Source organism: Macrobrachium nipponense, chromosome 6 (genome assembly GCF_015104395.2).
Source record: "Macrobrachium nipponense isolate FS-2020 chromosome 6, ASM1510439v2, whole genome shotgun sequence".
Classification (NCBI taxonomy): Eukaryota; Metazoa; Arthropoda; class Malacostraca; order Decapoda; family Palaemonidae; genus Macrobrachium; species Macrobrachium nipponense.
In genome coordinates this window covers 38529107-38540331 of record NC_061108.1, presented here as the reverse complement: position 1 = coordinate 38540331, position 11225 = coordinate 38529107, and the positions used below count along the sequence as shown (strand labels likewise).

The 11225-nt window shown below is 37.5% G+C and overlaps 1 protein-coding gene across 2 annotated transcripts in view; it reads right to left on the bottom strand.

Moving 5' to 3' along the window:
* Window positions 1–11225, bottom strand: part of LOC135216034 (peptidyl-prolyl cis-trans isomerase G-like) — a 303915-nt gene that overhangs the window by 161904 nt on the left and 130786 nt on the right. For both annotated transcript variants that reach the window (XM_064250978.1, XM_064250977.1), the window contains exon 7: window positions 626–740. In XM_064250978.1, the coding sequence (XP_064107048.1) occupies window positions 626–740 (115 nt within the window). The remainder of the gene's footprint in view (window positions 1–625; window positions 741–11225) is intronic.

The following is an 11225-nucleotide window of genomic DNA, read 5'->3' as shown; positions in this document are numbered from 1 at the left end:
TTTCCTTATAATATATTTGGATTTACACTTCCATTAAAGTGCGATCACAACTCCTAAAAATTAATATGGTTTTCAGATGAAAAAACTGGATAAAATAAAGGGAATGAGCCTAAAATTCACAATTCCGGGAGCAGCACTGTACATGACACAACAGGCTATAGTCAAGTAATGGTAATGGGTTTATGATAAAACAAACGTGTCCTTAGGGTCAATAAAATGTTACAGGGGCAGACAGTAAAGAATGCTTTAACAAAAAATGTAAAAACATGAGTTCCTATGTAGAAATACAGACCTGCCCAACTGTCACATTTACATACCTAATGTGGGCATAATTCTTGAAAAGAAAAACAGGAAAGGAGCCAGAATACACCAATATTACAGTTATTAAAGTAGCTAAACAACTCTTCATAGTTGCATAAACAAGGAGCAGTAAAAGAGCAAAAAACATCCCGTGAAAGCAAACATAAACTTAGACTTGAATACCTTGCAAGGGGATACAGCTTTTTCTGAATGTCCAAGGCTTTGCTGGAACCACAAGCATACCAATCTCTGAAAAATACATACTAGTCCTTGCATGTCCATTGAACAGTTTGGTCAACAAGTGAAAGAGACGTTCAATTCATACCTCTTGGATTTCTTATGCTTCTTCTGTTTCTTCTCTTTCTTCTTTTTCTTTTTCTTCTTCTCTGTATCTGAGTCACCATCTGATGATGATACCTTCTTCTTTTTATGCTTTTTCTCTGAAATCAAAACAAAATCTTAATAGAAAGCATTACTACCTCATTCCTGATCATAAAAAAATACAAAACTAAATACACTACTGTCATTAGTTTTATTATACAAACAGTCCCTGGGTTACGACAGTCTCGGCTTATGACGTTCCAAGGTTACGACGCCTACAAACGCTGATCTGGCAGATGAAATATGACACCAAAAATGCAAAATAATCAATATTTAAATTTTTTTTTATGAAAAATGCAATAAGAATGCAGTTTACATAGTTTTGAATGCACCCAAAGCATTAAAAGTAAGGTTTTCTTAGGATTTTTTACGATGTTCCGGCTTACGACGCGTCTCAAGAATGGAACCCCCGTTGTAACCCGGGGACTGCCTGTAGCAGTACAGTGGTCCCCCCCGTATTCGCGTTCTCCGGATTCGCGGATTTTTCTTTGGAACCTATCTAGAGATTATTCGCGGACGGACTCACCTATTTTCCGACGAAAATAATCACTAATTAGTGTATTTTGATGTTTATTTTCATGACTAAATACATTTTTATGATACAAAAATGATTTACTAATTTTCAAATATTAATTTTGATTAATACTGTATTAGTAAGTTTAATAAGTTTAAATGATATCACATAATAAAAATAATAATTCTCTCTCTCTCTCTCTCTCTCTACTACAAAGATGTAGTGTTTTTGTATGAAATAAAATAAAGATTTACTATTTTCAAAATATTAATATTAATTTATACAGCAATAATATCAATTCATTAAAGAAAACACCATAGTGAATTATTAAGATTTTAGCTTATAAATTTAAAAAATTATGGAAGAATGAAGGAAATCCCAGTCTTCTTTTTCTAACTCCAGGTACTAAAACTGTCAGATATATCAAGTTCTGTGCAAGGAGGGGGAAGAGCTGTTGTGCTGCCATCAAGTGCTCATGAAATTTCCCCCCCCTCCTCTCTCTCTCTCTCTCTCTCTCTCTCTCTCTCTCTCTCTCTCTCTCCTCTTCTCTCTCTCATTTGCTGAGGACTCAAGATTTTTTTTTTATAGTACTTGTACTATATGTTTTAATACTTTTCAAATAAGTCAAGTTAAGCAACATTGGGGCTGGTCAGTCGTTGGATGGGTGACCGCTCTCCATCGGCGTTGATTCCTTGGGAAAGGATCTTTACCATAATTTCCTCAGTCTACTCAGCTGTAAATGAGTACCTATCCTGATGGGGTAGGGTCCAGCTATGGGTTAAATAGCAAAAAACTCAGCAATGATGGAAAGAAATGAAGGAAATAAACGACAACGACGTAAATGGAACCTCTGGCAACAGAGGAGCTTCGTCCGGCAACCAGGTATTCAACCCAATTGTAGGGGAAGACGGTCAGGTACTTGGAGGTCGTCATCCAGCAACTGATCACCACAACGACAGTAATCAAACAGCCTGAGATTGGAGTACAGAGGCAAAAAGGAAGAAATGGACAAGAGAAGAAAATAAGGAAATATGGAGATGCTACATTAGAAGCAACCCGACGGAGAGAGGATATAGAAGAAGATTGGTCAAACAATCTGGAATGAGAAGAATAACACCCCCCAAACAGAGCAGAGGCTGGCAGACCAAGTAAGGAACATAAAGAAAAAGAACTGGCTCTCCCCAGCAGAAAAGAAAGAACGGAAGAAAATGGAAAGGGAAAAATGTCACACGACAACGAATTACACGAAGACGAAACTGAGAGACGATGCCACAGAAGACGAAAGGGAGGATGAGGTATCAAACAACGACACACGAAGAAAACACCGACGAAGTAACAGAGAGGACGGAATGGGTAGAAAAGATAAGGACAATGGATGGAGCCAATACAGAGAGAACAAAGATCCCCTCATGAAAGCTACAACACCAAGAAATTAGGGAGAAAACAAGTGAGGTCAATGAAATAATGGGCCTAATACACACCACCAGTATCACAGAAACAAATAACTTGACATATGCAGGAGCAAGATTAGTAGCAGAACTGATGGGGTGGGGATTCGAACAACAACACCACCGTCACAACCAACCCAACAGAAAACCAAAACAGCAACCTCCTTGGAAAGGCGCCTGGAAAAGCAAATCATGGTGATGAGATCTGACTTGAGTAAACTGAAAGAGATGGCAGAAAAAAGGCTAAGAAGCAAGAAAACAAGGGAGGAACTCAACGAGAAATACAAAGTACAAGAGAGGGGGACTAACAAAAACACAATAGAAGATGTAAAACAGAGGCTTAAGGCCAAAGCACACAAGATCCAACGGTACATGAACAGGAATAAGGGATACCAACAGAACAAACTATTCGGCACCAACCAGAAAAGACTATACAGCCAACTAAGAGGGGAAGACAACCACCCAGAAAGAAATTCCTGAAGCCGAACCAAGTAAGAGACTCTGGGAAAACATATGGAGCAATCCGGTATCACACCAACAAACATGCAACATGGCTCCAGGAAGTCAAGGAAGAAGAAACAGGGAGAATAAAACAAAGATTCACAGAGATCACGACAGACACCAACTAAAGAAAATGCCAAACTGGAAAGCCCCAGGTCCCGATGAAGTCCATGGATACTGGCTCAAAAAACTTCAAGGCCCTACACCCACGAATAGCTGAACAACTCCAGCATTGTATCTCAAATCACCAAGCACCAAATGGATGACCACAGAAGAACATCCTTAGTACAAAAAGACAAGAGTAAGGGAAATATAGCCAGTAACTACAGGCCTATCACCTGCCTACCAATAATGTGGAAGTTACAAACAGGTATCATCGTGAAAGGCTATACAATTACCTAGAGGAGACAAACACCATCCCCACCAACAGAAAGGCTGCAGAAGGAAGTGTAGGGGCACAAAAGACCAGCTCCTGATAGACAAAATGGTAATGAAGAACAGTAGGAGAAGGAAAACCAACCTAAGCATGGCATGGATAGACTATAAGAAAGCCTTCGACATGATACCACACACATGGCTAATAGAATGCCTGAAAATATATGGGGCAGAGGAAAATACCATCAGCTTCCTCAAAAAATACAATGCGCAACTGGAATACAATACTTACAAGCTCTGGAATAAGACTAGCAGAGGTTAAATATCAGGAGAGGGATCTTCCAGGGCGACTCACTGTCCCCACTACTCTTCGTAGTAGCAATGATTCCCATGACAAAAAGTACTACAGAAGATGGATGCCGGGTACCAACTCAGAAAAGAGGCAACAGAATCAACCATCTGATGTTCATGGACGACATCAAGCTGTATGGTAAGAGCATCAAGGAAAATAGATACCCCTAATCCAGACTGTAAGGATTGTATCTGGGGACATCAGGATGGAGTTTGGAATAGAAAAATGCACCTTAGTCAACATACAAAAGGCCAAAGTAACGATAACTGAGGGATAAAGCTACCAGATGGAGCAACATCAAACACAATAGATGAGACAGGATATAAATACCCTGGGAATAATGGAAGGAGGAGATATAAAACACCAAGAGATGAAGGACACGATCAGGAAAGAATAATATGCAGAGACTCAAGGCAATACTCAAGTCAAAAACTCAACGCCAGGCAAATATGATAAAAAGCCATAAACAAACATGGGCAGTGCCAGTAATCAGTACAGCGCAGGAATAGTGGATTGGACGAAGGCACAACTCCGCAGCATAGATCAGAAAACCAGGAAACAAATGACAATACACAAAGCACTACACCCAAGAGCAAATACGGACAGACTATACATAACACGAAAGGAAGGAGGGAGAGGACTACTAAGTATAGAGGACTGCATCAACATCGAAAACAGAGCACTGGGGCAATATCTGAAAACCAGTGAAGACGAGTGGCTAAAGAGTGCATGGGAAGAAGGACTAATAAAAGTAGACGAAGACCCAGAAATATACAGACAGAGAGACAGAAAGAACAGAGGACTGGCACAACAAACCAAATGCACGGACAATACATGAGACAGACTAAAGAACTAGCCAGCGATGACAATTGGCAATGGCTACAGAGGGGAGAGCTAAAGAAGGAAAACTGAAGGAATGATAACAGCGGCACAAGATCAGGCCCTAAGAACCAGATATGTTCAAAGTACGATAGACGGAAATAAAATCTCTCATCCCTATATTAGGAAGTGCAATACGAAAAATGAAACCATAAACCACATAGCAAGTGAATGCCCGGCACTTGCACAGAACCAGTACAAAAAAGAGGCATGATTCAGTGGCAAAGCCCTCCACTGGAGCCTGTGCAAGAAACATCAGCTACCTTGCAGTAAATAAGTGGTACGAGCACCAACCTGAAGGAGTGATAGAAAACGATCAGGCAAAGATCCTCTGGGACTATGGTATCAGAACGGATAGGGTGATACGTGCCAAAAACAGACCAGACGTGACGTTGATTGACAAAGTCAAGAAGAAAGTATCACTCATTGATGTCGCAATACCATGGGACACCAGAGTTGAAGAGAAAGAGAGGGAAAAAATGGAATATAGTATCAAGATCTGAAAATAGAAATAAGAAGGATATGGGATATGCCAGTGGAAATCGTACCCATAATCATAGGAGCACTAGGCACGATCCCAAGATCCCTGAAAGGGAATCTAGAAAAACTAGAGGCTGAAGTAGCTCCAGGACTCATGCAGAAGAGTGTGATCCTAGAAACGGCACACATAGTAAGAAAAGTGATGGACTCCTAAGGAGGCAGGATGCAACCCGGAACCCCACACTATAAATACCACCCAGTCGAATTGGAGGGACTGTGATAGAGTCCAAAAACCCCAAAAAAAAAAAATAATAATAACTGTAGTTACAAAAAAATTCATATTATGTGATAGTACTTTTAAAGAAATACAATACTAATCTATCCATGTCACTTTTAATTAAGGCTAAATCTCTCTCTCTCTCTCTCTCTCTCTCTCTCTCTCTCTCTCTCTCTTTTGCCACACAAGATAATAATGTGTCATAGTGGTAACTCCCTCCCTCTCTTTCGCTGGAAGTGTTATAAGTATTTTTGAGAGAACAGAGAGATAAAACACTCTCTCTCTCTCTCTCTCTCTCTCTCTCTCTCTCTCTCTCTCTTCTCTCTCTCTCTCTCTCTCTCTCTCTCTTTTACCGAGAGATGAAGAAATTTTTATGGTACTAGTATGTAAAATGTTTATTGATAATTTCAGTTATTTAATAATAATAATAATAATAATAATAATAATAATAATAATAATAATAAAACTGTAATTACAAAAATTCATAATAGTAGTATTTTAAAGAGATGAAAATTACTTTTCCATTTCACTTGTAAGGATAACTCCTCTTTCTTACTGAGATGAGAGAATTTTTATGGTAAATGCACATGTTTATTTTATTTTCAAATAATAATAATAATAATAATAATAGAAGTAGTAATAATACGATAACTAATTTCAAATGAAAATTCTTCCCTTTGTCTTTTTCTGTATCAATTTCCCCTACTACCTCATAACTCCAGTGATGCTCTCTCTTACTGAGATGAGATCATTTTCATGGACATGTATGCAATAAGTTTATCATTAATATTTTCCAATAATAATACTATAACTGTAATAACTGTAAGTACAAAATTCATATCTGAGTATTTTAAATACAATAATCATTCCATTTCTCTCTTTTAAATACTGTAAGGCCAACTCTCTCTCTCTCTCTCTCTCTCTCTCTCTCTCTCTCTCTCTCTCTCTTCTCTCTCTCTCCTCTCTCCACAAGATACTTGTCATACATTTGGTGTTTCTATTTCTTCCTTTTATCTCTCTCGCTCTCAGCAAAAGAATTGATAGACAGACAAACATAATTGCACAGTCCTCTCTTTCTCTCTTCTCTGGAGAAATATATGTATTATGGAGGAGGGGGAAAAAGTTGCCTACCGACGTTCATTTCAATCGATTGAAACCGTAAGGAGTTATTCTCTCTCTCTCTCTCTCTCTCTCTCTCTCTCTCTCTCTCTCTCTCTCTCTCTCTCTTCTCTCTCTCTCTGCTATTGGCTGTTTATATATTTCTAATGGTAAAATGTTTAAGATAACTTTAAAATGATATTAATAATACCAATTCAATGGTATATTTGATGTAGGATAATACTTTAAGTAGACATTTGGTATTTGTGATTTCACATACAATTGTTTCCTTTGTAAAAAGAAAATGGATGTCTCAAACAGTAACAATATGAAAGAAAATGTGCATGACTGAATACTTATGGGGGGACTGAATTATTTTCACATACGTAACTAAGTCATGCAGTAGTAACATAGTATGTACTATTTATTGTATAACCATAAAATGCTAAGATTTACTTTTAAAAACAGTATCTAATTAATAATTATTTGCAAAGATTAATATGAAACATAATAGGATATTTTATGTATATTTGATGAAGGATGGTCTTTTTAGGGATACTTTGGTATTTGCATGTTCAGGATAGGAGTTTATGAGCATTTTTAGAGGGGGGTTCCAAACATTACAGTTCTCTCCTACTACTGTTACTCTTACGTATAGGCCATATACACCCTAAAATGCTTATAACTGCCCATTTCAACAGTTCATTGCCAAACTTGAGATTTCAAACAAAAATATACTTCAAACTATCTTCCCAGAACAACCTAATATAATTTCAGTCATGTTGCAAAATTAAGTATCAACCTAGAACTGTTACTCTAAAGTATCCCCTATCATTCAGATGCACATTTTCTTTAGCCTATGGCAACGTTCTGCGCATACTACGTATAATGCACTGAATGTACATTATACATATAGTGTTGATATTTTCCTGTGTTGCAAGATTATTTTTAAATATTTACTGTACAGGTAGGTATTTTAGGATAGTATTATTGTATATAGCATATCTGAAATATGTGAGGAGTTTAGAATGACAGGACACGACTTCCAAAGAGAATGCAATGTTGTATGTCATGTTAGTATTTTTGTGACTATGTAAAATACATTTATGATAAAAAAATTATTTATAATACAGAAGTTCTTGGTTTACGTCAATTTATTTAAAAATTCTTGGGCCGTCATTCTTGTAGCAAAAATTTTCTGTGACAATGTAATCCCCCCCCCCCCCCTCCCCCCCCCCCCCCCCCCCCCCCCCCCCCCCCCCCCCCCCCCCCCCCCCCCCCCCCCCCCCCCCCCCTCTCTCTCTCTCTCTCTCTCTCTCTCTCTCTCTCTCTCTCTCTCTCTCTCTCTCTCTCTCTCTCTCTTATGTACACATCCCATCCTTTCAATGAAAACAATATAAAATATAAATTACAGACAGTCTCTGGTTGTCGGAGGGGTTTCCGTTCCAATGGCTTGATGACATGAGAAAATTGCCAATAACCGAAAATAGGCGATTTTTGGGGCTTATCAGCACTGAAAACCGGTTAATGCTGAAACTGTTAGGTATATTGGTGCCAATACTCTACTATATTATTATTATTGCACCGATAACTGGAAATTGGAACATTCCAGCACCAAAAATTACAGATTTTCAGAGCTTGACAGCCCCATAAAACTGGATCTCGATAATTGAGGACTGCCTGTACTGTACAAAAAACACAAAAAAAAAAAAAAAAAAAAAAAAAAAAAAAAAAAAATTCCAGAAATTTCGCAACAGATGATGGAGGTATTGTCGCCTTTGTCTGATTTATTTACCAATTTCATTACAAGTTTAGCTGGCTATGATTATCACACATATTGCAACAGTACACAAAAGATTATCTTATCACTGTTGACATTTCATCTCTAATGACCATAAAATAATTTGAGAACAAAATTTCATGTAGGCAATATTCTACTCCCATTCCAGCCAGTTTCAGTGACTGGAGTCTCATTCCCAGATGTTCTTTCTCTTAGATAAGAAAATACTTACTGTAGAGTATCCTCTATCATTCAGAAACTTAACACAACAGTAATATAATTTCAAATAAATCTTGCATTACATACATTGGCAAGCTGTTTTGAGAATTTGTGGGATTTTAGTTTAGCATTTTGCTATTGATATTCTGCTGTTTGCAGGAATATTAACAAATTAGTAAATGCTATTGATATTCTTCTGTTTGCAGGAATATTAACAAATTAGTAAATAACTACGTATCATAAAAAATATATTTAGTCATGAAAATAGTAATTGTATTTAGCCGTGAAAATAAAGTGGAAATACAGTAATTAGGGGAAGAATAAATTAGTGTTGTTTACTCTGTCCTTAGTTAGCTTGGTTACTGGTTCAATTATTTACAGAAATTGAAGCTAACTACCAATGTAATATATGGAAAATGTTTAAAATATAGCTTCAGGTAAATAAATCTATGTTAAACAGTACAATTTGCTTTCATTTCCCAAGACTGTTGAACTAGTCTATTCCTTTTGCCTTCACTTCTCAATATATCTTAAATTATTTTAAAAGGTAAAAACTACAATAATGTATGGGAGGAAAAACAGAGGTCCACCTTTATTTTGTTTGTGTATGTACAAAGTATTTTTAAAATCTTAAGTATTACAGGCATCCCCAATTAGGACGGGCTCTGTTTTAGCACTGCAGTGTATGCCACAAGTCAGTGTAAACTGGCCATCTTGTGCATTGTGTATAAGAGAAAAAGGGTTAAATTTTTTTATATTGGTGGGGGTTCCGTTCCGATAGGCTTGATGATAAGAGAAAATCGCCATTAACTGAAAATCTGCGATTTATGGTGCCGATAACCAGATTATGGCACTGATAACCAGTTAATGTTGCCTCTATTAGGTATGTTTACTATTGGCGCAATAACATGATATTTGGTGTGGACTACCTGTGGAACTCGGAGCATTATGACGCTAAAAAATCCCAGATTTTATGGCACGAGACAGCCGGATCGCCATTAACCGGGCTCCTGATAACCAGGGGACTGCCTGTATTTTGTTACAAATAGGTTTAATAAAATGGAAAATTGGCTTTGCATCAAGTTTTCAGTTTAAAAGTCTGATGACTGTTGTTTATAACAATCTTCAGTGTTTACAGTTATGCTAAGGTACTGACAAAGTAGAGTTAAATACCTTTGGTTTTGACAGAACGCTGAAGAATCAGTTCTCCACAGTTGGATATGACAGCTGGTTGGATTGAGGGAGGCTACGGTTGTCAACGGGAAGATCTTATATGTGGCAAAAAAAAAAACAAACAACTACCTCCTTTCCATTCACAACTCGACCAAACACCACGTGCTTCCTATAAAGTTTGAAAATGATCAAATAATTGATGGCCTCTCTGAGTCAGAACTAATTTCTTGAATTTATTTGTAATGGTTAAAAAATTACATTTTTATAATAAAGTAAGATTTCATATGTATATACTTACCTAATTACATAGCTATTAGTTTCTACTTAACAGGAGCTTTACATTTGAGATTCGCTTTAGCGCTCTATTGTTTTGGTGCAAGTAAGTGGCCCATCCATTTCTGGAGAAGTACAGGTTCTTTCAACATAGCTAAAGAGCTCAGTTTGTTTATGCTGTATGCCCATGTGCGTGGAGATTACTGGGCTCCGATCATATAAATACTTGGCAAGTAACGTATACATATATAGTTTAAAAGCTTATTTATTTTTTTTATTAAAAATAAAAAAAAATCATTTTTATATAGTATGTAACTTACCTAATAATTACATAGCTGAATCCCACATTGACAGGAGGTGGGAATCATGGACATGAACTACTCAAAAAACATTTATAACTGGAAATGAAGTTGAAATAGATAAAAAGCTAGCATTGTGGAAATGCTTGTTGTTACCTCACCAGGTGAGATAGCTGGAGCAGGAAGATAATGTGTCTGGTCACAGTCTATTGACCCATAAGGACATGGTCATAATGTCATGGCAGAAGTGGACATGGTCATAATGTCAGGCAGAAGTTGCCCCAACTTTAGCGGGAGCTTTGCAGCCAAGGAGTACTCCGCAGGAGGCCAAAGCAAAACAAAATACAAGTACCCTTGCCCTGGGTGTGATACAGAAACACCAAAACGACCATAAAAAACTTTGTTGCCTGCATGCCAAATTAAAAAACAATACCCATCCATTCAAAATAAATGACTGATGGGTACTCCAGGTACCAAGTACTCCCAGGCTTCCAAAAAACTTAAATGATTTAAACATGACAAGGAGACAGAGGAAATAGAAGTACATGGTACTCCTACCCCTCATTCCCTAGTACTACCATGCCAGGCCATGGAAAAAGGACCTCAAAGTACTGTAGTCTTTGAATACTGTTCCACATTGCATAAGTAGTGGTTAATGAAAACTGATCAGTGAGGATAGATTGCATTTAAAAGCCAAAGATGTGGTGGCTACTGCCCATATGTCATGGACTTTTACCTTAAACAAGGGTAAGGCATCTTCCTGGATACCCAAGTGAAACTCGATAATTACATCTCTCGGGAAGAAAGACAGCATTCTTGGAGAGAGGACATGCTGGGGTTTTAATTGAACACCAGAGGTTATGAAATTACCCTCTG